At 35.3% G+C, this 15070-nt stretch overlaps 2 protein-coding genes across 3 annotated transcripts in view; one reads left to right on the top strand and one right to left on the bottom strand.

The window, feature by feature from the left end:
• LOC129282919 (3-ketodihydrosphingosine reductase-like) overlaps positions 1-8106 on the bottom strand; it is a 21662-nt gene extending 13556 nt beyond the window's left edge. The window contains exons 1-6 of the mRNA XM_064113460.1: positions 7800-8106; positions 7065-7154; positions 4949-5008; positions 2949-3014; positions 1535-1630; positions 269-460 (exon numbers count right to left, since the gene is read on the bottom strand). Of these exons, the coding sequence (XP_063969530.1) occupies positions 269-460; positions 1535-1630; positions 2949-3014; positions 4949-5008; positions 7065-7154; positions 7800-7922 (627 nt within the window). The 5' untranslated portion in view covers positions 7923-8106. The remainder of the gene's footprint in view (positions 1-268; positions 461-1534; positions 1631-2948; positions 3015-4948; positions 5009-7064; positions 7155-7799) is intronic.
• A 161-nt stretch (positions 8107-8267) lies between these two features.
• On the top strand, positions 8268-15061 carry LOC129254553 (peptide deformylase, mitochondrial-like). Of its 2 annotated transcripts, none has more exons than XM_054893013.2 (3): positions 8268-8539; positions 9762-10432; positions 11751-15061. In XM_054893013.2, the coding sequence occupies exons 2-3, from the start codon at positions 9862-9864 to the stop codon at positions 11909-11911; spliced, it is 732 nt and encodes a 243-aa protein (XP_054748988.2). In that variant the 5' UTR covers positions 8268-8539; positions 9762-9861; the 3' UTR covers positions 11912-15061. The 2 variants fall into 2 exon arrangements, with proteins under 2 accessions (XP_054748988.2, XP_063969524.1); XM_064113454.1 differs by having other exon boundaries at positions 8312-8553.
• The last annotated feature ends 9 nt before the right edge of the window (positions 15062-15070 follow it).

Below are 15070 nucleotides of genomic sequence, written 5' to 3'. Positions count from 1 at the left end.
GGTATAAAATTGCAAAATTATTTTTATTGTGTATTTCTCGAGACCTTTCAAATGGGTGAACTTCAAAGTTTGATAGCAAAAAATCAAGCATATAAACCCACGTTAATTTTTGCATATTTTGAGTATTTTGGTGCTAAAGTATATCTGTGCAAAATTTGGTGAAAATGGCATGGATTTTATTTTAACTACGGAACATCCTTAAATAATTTTTCATTCTATGTGGAGAGCAATTATTACCAATGAAAATGAATGTAATAGATTTATTTACCTCCATTTGAAGAGCTTCTGCAAATCCCCTAAGAGCAAACTTTGATCCACTATACGAGGAGTATCCATAGAGGCCTAGTTGACCAGCTTGTGATGAGATGAAAACAATACGCCCATGTGATTGCTTCTTCATGTACGGTAATACGGCACGTGTAGCATAGACTGAGCCCAGGTAGTTCACCTCCATGTCTTTCTGCAATGTTAGGAAAAGAAAAGTATCATTTATAGTGACTTGTTAAAACCTTAAGTTTCATAATTTTGAGGACAGCTTTAGTAAACAGCTCAGTAAAAGCTTTACTTAAGACTTGTGCCATAATATGTGACAACCTTCCTTTGTAAAAAGGAGGTTCTTTACAGTATTTTAGAAGACAGATGGCAGACAAAAAGAGGTTGTCACCATTGCATTAATTCTGAAATACATGTTTTTTTTAGCCTAACATACTTTTTTTATTTTGAGATACAGGGTTTTAAAAGCCCACCAATGTTAAAATTTCCATTCAAAATCATCACTATAACTAAATCTGTCAAGCCACAAAAACTTTAGAACATACATTGCTACCAATTTTAACTCCTTGGAAGCATTTCACGAAACAAGTAGCCAGTTATTTTCACTGACTTTTTGTAATAAGCTACTGAAATCCATGCATCTCATTGGTTCATGGCAAATATTTCAGTAATAATATTCTTCATGAAATACTACCAACATTTATCCTTAATACTGATTGAGTATTGATTTGTATATCAATTTAAATATGGAAAATAAGTTGTTTGCATGATTCTTTTTGTAAATCAAAACAAGGCTTTAATTCTGCTTCTGCTATAAAAGTAATTAGCAGCGATATGATTAGAAAAAATATAGACGCTCTGATAAAGAAAAAATTCTGGCTTCCACCCTGGAGATAAAGATTTCAAGCCCGGCCTTGGAAATATATCCAGAAAAATCTTGGATCAAGTGAGATTTTTATCAGCCATTTATAGCTTGGAAGTCATCATCAGACGACAGAATCACTGCCTGGCAATCATTTCCCTTTAGTTCTATTTCTGTAATTTTTTTTTACTATATCGAAAATGCAATCTTTTAATTGGGTGCAAGACAGAAATGTACATGTACATTAATTTTATAAATGATAAAGAATTAATTTCTTCAAACAAATAAAATTGGAAGAGGGACTGGTCAAAGTAAAGAAGAATCAAATCCCCCCTCCCCCCCCATACTATTTCGCAGGGGAAAAATACCTGCATTGTTCAGTCAATGATTTGCACATACCTTAAACTCAGATATCTCCAGCTCTTCAAAAGCAAGTGCACTAGATTTCCCAGCACTGTTGATCAACATATCACATGGACCCATTACCTCCACTGACTAAGAATAAATCAGAAAATAATTAACAAGATAAATATAATTAATAACATCATATAAATATTTAAGACAAATCATTCTAAAACCTCCAGAGTGCCACGTCATGAAACCATTTAAGAAAAAAAAAACATGAGTAATCTCTGGACCTACATGGATATGCATCAAAGGACCAGGGCCCAATCTTAGAAAGACTTGTGATTGAATTGCAAATCCTCAGCTATGAAAATCCATCTATGTCATAATTATTTGTACAGGAAGCCTCTTTGTAAACAAAGGAGCACATTGCACTGCCAAGACACTGATGCATGCATGAGTGTCAATATCATCTAGAAAATGCCTTAAATTATGAACATGCATTCTAGATGTTGGCATAGCTAGCTTTCCATAATTGATACTAATTGCAACCCTTTTCCAAGTCTGGGCCCAGCGCCAAGGTATCATCAAGAAAAGAATGCCATGAAGAAGGCAACTGTCGGCTAGCAGTTCATGATTTAATGCAATGTATGTGATATCAGGGGAAGGTTTCACCATGCATCCCTTCAGTGAGTTTTATTGGCTAACTGGTATGCAACTTGAATCCTTGCATTTGATTGGCTGTTAGAAAATTTGTTTATAAACATCAGTGACCATTGAACCACTTCCCACAAATGACTATACTGTACATTCCTGAAATTCCCAAAGTATTTAGTTTTCATTATCATTCCTTCCCAGTGATATGAGTTTTCCCCTCATTAGCTTATTACTTTCCATTAAAATGTTCATTTACAGCTGGGTCAATCTTGAACTCTGCCAATCTGATACTAAAGAAAAGGAATTCTAAAAACATTTCAAGGATTGTTTCATTATTCGAATCTTTCAAGAGAATGTATTACTTTCCGTTAAATTTTCAATTTAGAGCTGGGCAAATCTTGAACTCTGCCAATCTGATACTAAAAAAAAGGAATTTTAAACATATTCTCAGGTTTGTTTCATTATCTGAATCTTTCAGGAGAATGTAACAATACAGTAATATTAAAAAATTTATCACAAAATACTAAAAGTTACATCGTTTAATGCACACAGTTTGTATGGACAATATGAAGTGTCTTGACATGCTCCCCCACGACCTTTCCTCCATGAACAATTATTATGGAAAAGCTAATGATAAACTGAACAAATATGATTGTACCGAGCAATATCACAAACTGTAGCTTCGACTAGGAGGAAAACAAATGCAGTTAACTGTTCAAATGAGCCAGAAAACACGTGTATAAAAAAGGGATGGACTTTAATAATGAATAAAATTCTCTTGAACATAGACTTTGTAGGTTGAATGAATTACCTTTTCAATGGCCTGTTCTACGGATCCATAATCCTTTGCTAAATCCACAGATATGCAGAGAATTTTCTAATGGGATTTCAAAAGAAAAGGATATCAAAATGATGGACAGTTTGAAAGTCTTGAACAATCGGTACCATGGAAAGCGAATACATCAAGCTAGAATCCAGTCTAGGACCTACATGTACATGTCGCACTAGTTAACCATATTCTTATCCTTATATTACTTAAAGGACAAGTTCATTGTATAAAAAGAGAAAAATCCAACAAGCATAACACTGAAAATTCCATCAAAATCGGATGTAAAATAAAAAAGTTATGACATTTTAAAGTTTCGCTAAATTTCACAAAAGGGTTATATGCACATCCTGGTCTGTATGCAAATGGGGAGACTGATGACATCATCCACTCACTATTTCTTTTGTATTTTATCATATGAAAGATGAAATAATCTAATTTTCTCCTCTTTGTCTAGTGAAACAACGATTAATTCCTCCATGAACATATGGAATTAACATTGTTTGATACTAAATTACATGGTTCAGTCAAGTTGTTCCTTATCGTCAAATCTGTAAAAAATGAAATATTGTATATTTCAAACAATAGAAAACAAAAGAAATAGTGAGTGAGGGACATCATCGACAGTCTCATTTGCATGTCACTGAGATGTGCATATCACTGTTTTGTGAAAAATAAGGGAAACTTTAAAGTGTCATAACTTTCTTATCTTACGTCCGATTTTGATAAAATTTTCAGCGTTATGCTGGTTTGATTTTTCTCTATTTATTCAAATCAACATTTTTCTGGGGTGGACTTGACCTTTAAGCCCCCCTCCCCCTTAAGACACAAGGTGGTTCATGAACCACTAGTCTCGCCTGATTTTGCAATAAAGATATGCAGTATAATCTTTTAAACCCTAGATGACCTTTAAGTTAATCATCCTCAATAACACACGTGTGGTATTACCCAAAGATCACTTGAACCGAGTACAAACACAGGTAATGCAGATATAAAGAAATGAGAGCAAGTTGAACAAAAACTTGACCTTTTGACCCCTAGAAGACATTTGACCCATCATCCTCAACTAAACGCATGTGGTATTACCCAAGGATAATTTGTACCAAGTGTGAAGATAATAAATTGAGAAATAAAGAAATGAGAGCAATTTGAACAGAAAATGAACTTTGTTCCTCATTTATGACCTTTGACCCTTGATCCCATCATCCTCAACAACATGATACACAATGATCCTTTGGACCAAGTGTGATCAAAATTGATGCAGAAAAAAAAGAAATAAGAGCAAGTTGAACAAAAACTTGAAAAAGGATGGACACGACCTCATATCATTTGACCTTTTGACCCCTAGATGACCTTTGACCCCATCTTCCTCATAGGGCTCACACATGGAATTACCCAAGGATCATATGTACCAAGTATGAACATAATTGATGCGCGAATAAATAAATGAGAGAAAGTTAAGAAAAATAATTAACATTTTTGTGACAGACTATTAACAGACAAATATAAAACCAATGGGAAAGGCCCCTGCCAAAGTTAGTTCGGACAAGATCATAGGGTTTACCAGGGCAGAGGTATGACAATGTATTTTGTATAAAATTAAAGAAACACAAAGCAGATGTGATATACCACCTTATAGTTTCATCTTGAAAGTGAAGGAGGAAAAAAATCAGAGGACCCTTTAATTTGTAGAATCACTGAAAATCCATAATAGAGAAAAATATATCCTTATGGAAATCACTTGTGGTTTCATTAAAAATGAATAAGGTTTCATTTTGTTTTTGTAAAATTGAAGATTGTTTTCTGTCTTGGAATATCTCTGTTGAAATAGTCCTTTTGTATAATAATCATACTGCAACATCTCTTCTCAATGATTTATTGCATAAATATAAAGTGTTTTTTTTTTAATAATAAACAAAGAAAGAAATTACATAATCATGAAGAAAAAATTACACATTCCATTCATAAACTTAGAAAATCATTACCTGATGTCCCTTGTCAATGATATACTTCTCAAGGTCAAGTTTGGCTTGTTTTAATTTCTCCTATAGAGGGCAGCAAAGCAATACAAGGAAATAAGAGAATGAGTTTCTTTTTTTTGGAACATTACCAATAACATATATGAGACATAAAACATTATCATCTGTATAGAGTGTACAGCGCGTCCCAAAAAAAATGTCCCTCTGACATAGGACTGAATTAATTCTAAAATGTGGTAGGATTCTCAAATAAATGTTCATGAGTAGAAAGCTCATTTCATGATCTAACTTCTATGAAAATTTCATTAGTCGTGCTTCAGCGGTTTTGAATACACACTCTGTTACATAACAGTAAAATATTTTAGCCCATTCCAAGTTTGCAGCATTGATGCATTTCTTCATTGTCTATGGCATGTTAACCCCCATTTTTACATCCAGGATCTGAGCAGGGACATTTCCCTAATCATATCCAGGCTCATCAAAACATACACTTGAGCTGTTGAGCATGTTCAGAAGGACAAGAAACATAAAAAATTAAGTTTGTTTTGATGATTGAATCAGTGCACCAACTTGAAAGAAAAAGTGAATGATCATGGATGAGTAAAATAAAGGAATGAAAACAAAAATGCAGTATTGTTGGAATTATGCATGAAACAGACAAGACCCATTGTCTCAATAATTGTTGCCCTTCTGAACATGCTCAAAGTTGTGATTTGATGAGCCTGGTTAGATCATGGAGATTTCCCTGGTCAGATCAGGGAATTCCTTGGTCAGAACAAGGAGATAGAGGTGATATCTCCTTGGTCAGAATGGTCAAAGGGGTTGATATGCGAGAAAGTGCAGAACCCAAAGCAGTGCTGCATGCATGCAAACTTGGAATGGGCTGAAAAGCACCACTGTTACATAATAGGCTGTGTATTCAAAATCACTGAACCGAGACCAATGAAATTTTTATAGAAGTTAGAACACGAGATGGGCTTCCTAGTTCGATACATTTTATTGGGAGTAATTTTTATTTTTGGAAGTAATTTATCTGCATATCAGAGGGACATTTTTTGGGGGACGCGCTGTATAGCGATACATAAAAAATGTGTGTTTTGGTCTGCATCAATTGCCCGTTCAATAGCAGAGCATATCCCTGAAAGCAGGGGCCTCGGAAGCGGGGGGGGGGGGGGCCCACTTTTTTCCAAAACCGTGTACAAAAACATAAAAATGACCATAGGATTGTGATTTTTTGCATGGTCAGCCCCCCCCACTTTGAAAACAGTTCCACAGCCCCTGGAAAGGACCGAAATCCGACGAATATCATACAAGCTCCTGTACAAAACTTGCTGTTGAATATCGACCGTATTCAACAGTCTAGTGCACATGCGCGTACAGCAATGGAAGCAATGTGATGCACAGCAAAGAGCACAACACTCAATGACATCATAATGAAATACATAGTTGCATGGTAATAACCAAGTTTGATCTTGAAGTGATAATGCTGTATGTGTTTAAGTGATAACATGACTTGTTCAAGCAAATTTCTCCCTCTTTTTTTTTTGGGGGGGGGGGGTGGGAGAGATAACAATTATATTTCATGGTTTTATTTCATGGAATAACATAAATATTACACTCATTATTAGGGCCTATATTTCTGGTATTCCATTTTAAGTCTTCCAATAATACATAGCATATTATGTTCAAATACTGTGAGCAAAGGAATGATGACTTAAATATTGACCAAAATCAATGATTATATAAAAAACAAATCTTCACACAGCTCCTGTCCTTTTAAACAACAATCGGCATTCACTTAATAAAGTCAACATTTGATCTATAAACTTTTGAGTCAACACTGAATCAAACTGCTGAGTTCAAAATAAATGTGTATATGGTTTGTACAGTGATCACCTTGTTCCAAATTCCAGTAGGCAATGGGTTAAAATAATCTAAATTGAATACTTAAATAAGGTCTGTAACCTTCTCGATGGAGCAGAAGAGCAGGACAAAATGAAAAATAGATTATTTTTTAAATTTGGGAATATGAAAATGAAACCATCAAATTTATTGTACAATGTAAGTAAAAACAATAACAAATCCAATTATCATGCTGTGGATTTTGACTGTACAGGTGTACCTGATTTCTTGCTAAGAGTGTAACACTAGCACCTTGCCTGAGGACTTCCATAGCAACAGCTTTACCGATACCACTAGAACCACCAGTGATCTGGAACAAAGAGGTTAGATATTACCAAGTTATTTAAAGCTTGGAAAACTATGTCATTTGTTTTATGGATCAAATCTTTTCACTTTCTCAATGAATTAATTCATTGAGAAAGTGAAAAGTAAAATTTTACTTCTAACTCCATGATTTATAGACTAATTATCGTTTGATCTCAAAGTACCCAAACAAGTATACATGTATTGTCATGTTTTTCCCATCCATAGTAATAATAAAGCACGCATCCGTAATGTTGGGATCGAAGAACAATAGGAAACAAGATGACGGCATAAACATCGGGCAAGTCTCCCCCATCTTTTCACAGTTTTCTCATTTTTTTAATGATTTCTTGTTTAAAACTGAAATCGATAGCGTAGAAATGATGTTGTATCCCAAAGCCAGGGTTAGATCTTTTTAGAAATGAAAGTAGAAATCTCGGGGGCCAGAGTTTCAGGTTTTTTGGCGGAACACACAGATAAACATGATGAACAGGATGGGATCCCTGGCTTCGTAGAGAGTAAGCATAGGCCTACGTTAGTAAATGATTTTTACTGTCCTGTTCCTGGCTACGTATACGGTAACGCGGTACCGAATTAAACTAAAGTATTATTAAATTAAAGTGGAGATAACGTTGTCGTTTAGTTCACTTACCACGACGTGTGCCTTGTTCAGCTTCATTCTTTTCGGTGTAATAAGTGGTGAAAGAACGTAGATTAAGAACAAAAACCCTACAAACAGGGATATTGTAATGATCAAGAATAGGGAAGCCTCCATTTTGAACTTGTCTTGACATTAGATTCTTTCTAACAAAGTTAGTCTCACTCAGTACCCAGTCTCAGTAGTCAGCGTTTGCTCCGCGGCCCGTTACGTGTACCTGTTTATGATTTGGGTTGAGGTAGGGTTAATAAACTCCACCGAAGTTTTTGTTGACCTTTCAAGCAATGCCAATTTGTAAAAAAAATCCTGGAAAAAAACGAGCCATTATTAGTGGATTTATAAACAAAAGACTTTAAATATAATTTATTATCAGTAAAATTATTATCATTTGTTACAAAAACATTATTTGCACTAAAACAAAATCTTTTAAGCTTACAGAAATACTAATTTAAGGCTCCTTTTGTGTAAATGGCCAGGGGATTCCCCCATCTGGCATTTTTACACCCACGGCGCAACGTACACTGCATGCATGCAGTACCGTTACTGCGGCAGCCCGAACACGACACTGTCTAAAGACGTGTCGAGGTCCCCGGGGCAAGCAGTACCGTACACGTCCAATTTTTCGCAAGCATGAAGCTGCATGCACTGTTACTGACTGTTACCGACTACCCAGGCCCTGAATCTTGATGTTTAATGGTGGATCTAGTTTTGTGGCTCTTGATGTAGACTAGAAGGTACTATCGTGATGGTAACCTTTCTCAACTTTCTCTTTAGCTGGCAAATACTCACTAGGCAAAGACATGAAGCCCATGCGCCAGGCCAGGCATTGGCTTGAGTGAGAGATGTAGTTTGAGTCTTGACTCAGAATCAGGGGATATATTATTGGTATCTACTAATCTAGATCATACATGTTAATGTTTGGACCTCATTGTTGGTACTAGGAGTGATGTAGATTAAGTTAATTATTTAGTTAGATCTGTAGTGTTGTAAAACTAAAAGACACTGAAAGAAAGACTAATTCTGTATTTATTCAGGGTCATGATGAAATCCGTCTGGAGGAGTTTTCAAAATTTGTTTTACTTTTTTTAAATTTCTCTGGAGGAGGTGTAGTGAAGCAAGACGTAGCTCGTACTTGTAGTCCAGCGGAATGTAACAACCAACAAAACATGCAAGAGAGACAGTCCTAAAAATAATTGTAGAGTATTAGTACTTTGATCTATGTATCTTACGACTTATCGTTAGGCATTTGCTTAGCCTTAGATCTTCAAAAACAGCGTTGTATGTTGTCGAGCTTGAGCTTGTTTTAGCAGTAGCACTTCCATGTTTTTTTTTTCAATAGCAGGATGGATGAGTCAAATTTTGTGAACTTGTGTTGTGATGATGATTACATACCTAGATCTTCAAATAGCCAAGGAGCTCATCCCATGAAACATGTTGAAGACTTGTTGGGGGTAATCACATAGGGGAGATCGGGGTTAGTCGGAATGTGGGGTAAGTTGAAACATTGTGATTTTCTTTAACGCCTGTAAAATAAATTGAGGGCAGTATTGCATAAATTCATTTTACAGGCGTTAAAGAAAATTACAATGTTTCAACTTACCCTGCGTTCCAACTAACTTCCCGATCTCCCCTAATTTGAAATAAAATGAGAGCTTGCACTTGAGTGATTCTTGACTCTTTTATCCTGAAAAACCAAAACCCACCCCAAGTTTGAGATTCCGAGCTTTATCAGGTCCTAATTCCTATCCCTATACACACAATGCCTGCAATCACAGAAAGTCTTACGTATATAGATGGTCTTTGAACTTGGTACATCTTACTGGTATTTATCCAGGGGCTTTTATTGTACAAAATATTTACAGCAAAAAAAATCTATATCAGATAGCAATGTTTTCATAGCTCAGATTACTGAACATTTACTGTACATTTTCTCAAATGTATTACTTCTCATTACAGGTAGAGACAGGTCAATCGTAACTACTGGAATCAGATTAGTGATATACTAGAGAACATTTGTCTGACAGAGACGGAAACCAGCATCAAATTCAGCCCTCAGATGTTGCGTCAATGTTGTGTTCGTGCTGTTGGGGTAGCGGTGCTGAGGACCTCAGCAAGTCGGTTTGTTCACATCACATCCACCCAGCAAAATCTAACCAGGGTCATCGTCAAACAGCCCATTTATTTATCAGTCGCCTTTCTTCTGAAAAAGGCCCTCTCCAGAGTCAAGATGGCAACACCTCCATACAACCATGTAACACAGGTTGGTGATCCTGTTCTTCGTGGGAAAAGTGCTCCTGTAGACCCTAATGACATCAGGACTAAAGAGTTCCAAGCTCTCATTAAGAAGATGGTGGAAGTGATGAGGAAGACAGGTGGGGTAGGATTAGCTGCTCCTCAGATTGGCTTGGCCCAGCAGGTGTTCGTCATGGAGTTCACCGAGAAACATTTCAAGGGATTTCCTTTAGAGGTCCAGAAAGTCAGAGAGATGGAAGTTGTTCCCCTCAGGGTGTTTGTAAACCCGACCTTAAAGATTTTATCAGATCAACAGATCATTCTGCCAGAAGGATGCCTAAGTCTTACAGGATTCACTGCTGCCACACCAAGGGCACATGAAGTTGAAATTGAAGGTAAATGGTGATATTGAACATATTGCCTCAATGCCACTTCTGCTCTTGAGTGTAATAAGTTATGATGAGAAAATATTGAAGGAAAAAACGAAATCATGTTCAGTATACTTACAAACTTCAATTACTCAAATAAATCCTGGTCCTCCCAATGATGTACATCAACGATGTACATCATTAACGATGTACATCATCAGACTCTATTCGTATTCTTGGTTGTGTTCTAGATAAACATATGACAATGTCAGATCAAGTTATTAGTATGTCTAAGTCAGTTAACTACCACCTTCGAAATATTAGTAGAATCAGAAAGTTTATTGATAATGATACATGTCATACTGCTGTTAGGTTGCTGGTTACATCTATATTAGATTATTGTAATTCTCTTTATAATGGTGTCACCTCTCAGAACCTAGATCGTCTACAGAAACTACAGAATAAAGCAGCAAGGGTCATTTACTGTCAACCATCATATACACAGACAACCCCCCTGATAAGAGAATTACACTGGCTGAAAGTAAAAAATCGAATTGAGCATAAGTCTCTGACTATCACATTCAAATGTCTCAATGATCAAGCTCCATTATACCTGTCAGACCTCCTAACAGTTCACCAATCAATGTACAACACTCGGTCATCATCACATATCCCTCTTCACATCCCCCGAACAAATCAGTAGGTGATAGGTCTTTTTCTGTGTTTGCCCCCAAATATTGGAATAGATTACCCCATAAACTTAGACAATGTTCTTCTATTGATGTGTTTAAGAAGATGCTTAAATCTCATTTGTTTTAACATGTTCAATATATTGCAAGTAATAATAAGAAGTAATTATTATTATTATTATGTATGTTTGTAATTCTATGATCCTGAATAAGCATCTATCACACACAGTTTCAATTTGTTAAATAATAGGAATATATCTTTGCTTTGGTTTGTTTTCATTTGGTCCAATGCCAATGATCTAGTTGCCAATTCCTCCCCTCACCATTTCGTCTAATGATCCATTGGTCCAATAGCTATTTAGTCCATATACCATTTGGTCTAATTAGACTAAGTATTAATTGGGCAAAATTAATGAAATTAAAACAAATATTAGACCAACGGGTTATGAGACGGAATGGTCATAGACGAACTGGTGATTAGATAAATTGATGATTAGACCAAATGGTTGTTAGACGAAATATTGATGGGCGGAATGGCATTTGACTAAATGAAGGTAGACCATTTGGTGAGTGCATGAGTTGATGAATTGGCAATTTACCCTTTGTTTGTATGGATAATACTACTAGTAATAGTTTCCTTTCATTTTGAAATGCAGGTCTAAATGAGAAAGCAGAGCCAGTTACTTGGCGTGTCAGTGGGTACCCAGCAAGGATCATACAGCATGAATATGATCATCTTCAGGGAACTTTATACATTGATCGCATGGACACCCGGACATTTGCTGATCTACAATGGCCTAAATGGAATGAGAAGTGAATTCAGAAATGATCAGTCAGTCAACCTCTGAAGTAGTATATGAGCTTTTGCGCTCGATCTGCCAGTCGATTGTCGGGTATCTGCTTTTGAAAGAAACCCCCAGCCTGCCGAAACTTACATACCTGTTCAGTACAAGAGTCCTTCACCGAATGTGATTCAAAGAATTGACCCGTAGCTGTTGGAGACTGAGCACACATATATATGCATGCTTGAGATTTATAAAAATTTCAAAGATTTCATTTCAGTCAGTCTCTTATTGGTTAAATTGATTGTGTATTTTGAATTGATACAAACTTCCTTTCTTGCATTGACATTAATTACCCAATTACATCACTTTATTTCCAATTTGTCGAATGCCACTTCTTCCAATTGCCAACTCGTCTACTACCATTTGGTCTACCATTTCGTCCACTGACCACATGGTGTACTTTCATTTAGTCCAATGCCATTCCGTCGAATAACGAGTTGGTCCAATAGCCATTTTGTCCATATACCATTTGGTCTTTATTAAACTAAAATGTTAATTGTGCAAAGTGAATGAAAAGAAAATGGGTATTAGACCAACTGGTTATTAGACGAAATGGTAATAGACGAACTGGTGATTAGACTAAGTGATGATTGGACCAAATGGTTATTGGACCAAATGGTTGTTAGACGAAATGTTGATGGACGGAATGGCATTAGACTAAATGAAGGCAGACCATGTGGTAAGTGGATGAGTTGGCAGTGGACGAATTGGCAATTTACCATTACATCTAACTGTTGGTTGCAGTGTACCGGTACATATTCTTGCTTCATTTGCCATCCTCCTTTCGATGGGCTATTTGGCTATTTTTATAATCATGTCCAATAACTTATTGAATTCCTCATTTGAACTTTGCATATTCTGCATTTGTGGTGGAAATACACATAGTTCATGAGTCATATGAATTGATATGGAAAAAAGAAGCTCCTTCGCCTGTTCAGAAGATTTTCTACTATCTACATTTAACTGTGGTAGTTTTAGAATAAAGTGACCTAGTTATTTTATTTTTCTTACAGAAAATATGTTTAGTGTGAGATATTCTCTATACTGAATAAAAACATTTCTGAATGTATTATCATGAATTGTGAACTATGAAAGAGTGCAAATAATGTTTTATGCAAATTATCTCTGAAACTCAAGTACTAATGGATTTTTCTTGCCCCAAATTTTCCCCTTAAGTATAAACCAATCATAATCATGAATATGGAGGATTTTATTCTGTAACAATGAAGTGTAATTTCATCTAAAGATAAATAAATCATCAACAAAATTGACATTCTTTGGTTCAATTGATCTTAATTTTTAAAAATGCCTTGGCAAGTTACATGTGTAGTATGCACGGGCAGAGCAACATGTTGTTGTTCTGCTAAACTTTGTATATCTTGTAATGCTTCTTTCAAGTACGTCTTTAATACGCACTGCCGTAGTAAGTTATTTGACTTGTTGCATAACCCTCTGAATAATTGCACATGTACACAATCCTTTTTAAACCATCCAATTCATCCCTTTAAAGGGGTACTCCGGGCTGAAAATATATCGAAATAAATAGAGTAAAATTCACAGAGCAAAATGTTGAAAAATTCATCAAAATCGGATAACAAATAACAAAGTTATTGAATTTTAAAGTTTAGCAATATTTTGTAAAAAAAAGTTACATACATCATCATGAATATTCATTAGGTGGGCTGATGATGTCACATCCCCACTTTCCTTTTGTTATTACATGAAATCATAATTGTTTCATTTTTCACACATGTGTGAACAATGTGTCTCCTTTATAATGAAATAAGTTGCAGCAATAAATTTCATTAAATCAGTTGTCAATCCAATTTTTTAAGTTCTTGGTAGAAAAAATTTGAAAAACCTAATTTCATATAATAAAATAAAAAAAAAAACAAGTGGGGATAATGACATCATCAATTTGCTCATTGAATATTCATGAAGACATGCCTAGAACTGTTTCACTGGAATAATGCAAATCTTTAAATTGCCATAACTTTGTTATTCATTGTCCGATTTTAACCAAATTTTCAGTGTTTTGTTTGTCTGATTTTTCTTTACCTGTTTGAATCATATAAATTTCAGCCTGGAGCATCCCTTTAAAATGTAAAGTGGTAGTAAGTAAAGGCATGCTCAAGGCTTTTCCATTTGCAATTTTCCACAGGAAAATGTTCCTTATGTTTTTTTTATTGGTTGAAAATTTCAAAGACAATTTTTTTTGGTTTATAGTGGATATGTTGAAAAATATTCATATACAACAATGGTCCTAATTAATGGTCATTACCGTCTTTGTGATTGATTTGCAAACATTGTGGTAATGATGCCCTGATCTACTCCGATCAGACACTTCTCCAATTAACAACAATTGTCCCATTGAAAAAGTCAGACGAGAGGAAATACTTTACATCATTCTGATAGATATAATGACCCTTATTATATAATTTCCATTATCCTCTTTATTTCAGTGTCTTGTGTGATTTATGATAATGACACTGACATTATGTACTGTTGTCCAGTAAAGAAAGGTTGCTTGAAATACATTTCATTTTGCCTCATCAACTTTTGTTCATTTGTTCTGGCATTCCAGTTTTTTCATAATTAATGTAACTTAAAAAAAATATTATGAACAGTGGCGGACTGTGACCCAGAGGAGACAAAGCATTGGAGGGGCACAGTATTGTTCACAAAGAATACAGTGCCCCTCCAATCATTTGTCTCCTTGGGGTCACGGTCCGCCACTGATTATGAAGTAAAATACTAATTTGTTGCCAGATTTTACCACTGAATTTGAAAACATTGTGTGGTGATGATGCCTTCATCAGGCTTTACTCCGATTTGCAACAATTGTCCCATTGAAAAAGTCAGACGAGAGGAAATGCTTCACAAAATTTTGATAATTATAATGACTCTTGTTATATAATTTCCATTATTCTCTTGTTTAAGTGTATTGTGTGATTTATGATAATGACATTATGGCATTATGTACTGTTGTCCAGCAAAGAAAGATTGCTTGATTTTGCCTCATCAACTTTTGTTCATTTGTTCTGGCATACCAGTTTTTTCATAATTAATGTTATATAAAAAAAATATTATGAAATAAAATACTAATTGGTTGCCAAATTTTACCCCTGATT

Source organism: Lytechinus pictus, chromosome 2 (assembly GCF_037042905.1).
Source record: "Lytechinus pictus isolate F3 Inbred chromosome 2, Lp3.0, whole genome shotgun sequence".
NCBI classification, from domain to species: Eukaryota; Metazoa; Echinodermata; class Echinoidea; order Temnopleuroida; family Toxopneustidae; genus Lytechinus; species Lytechinus pictus.
The sequence above is the reverse complement of the archived record's forward strand: the minus strand, read 5'-3'. Positions and strand labels throughout refer to the sequence as shown.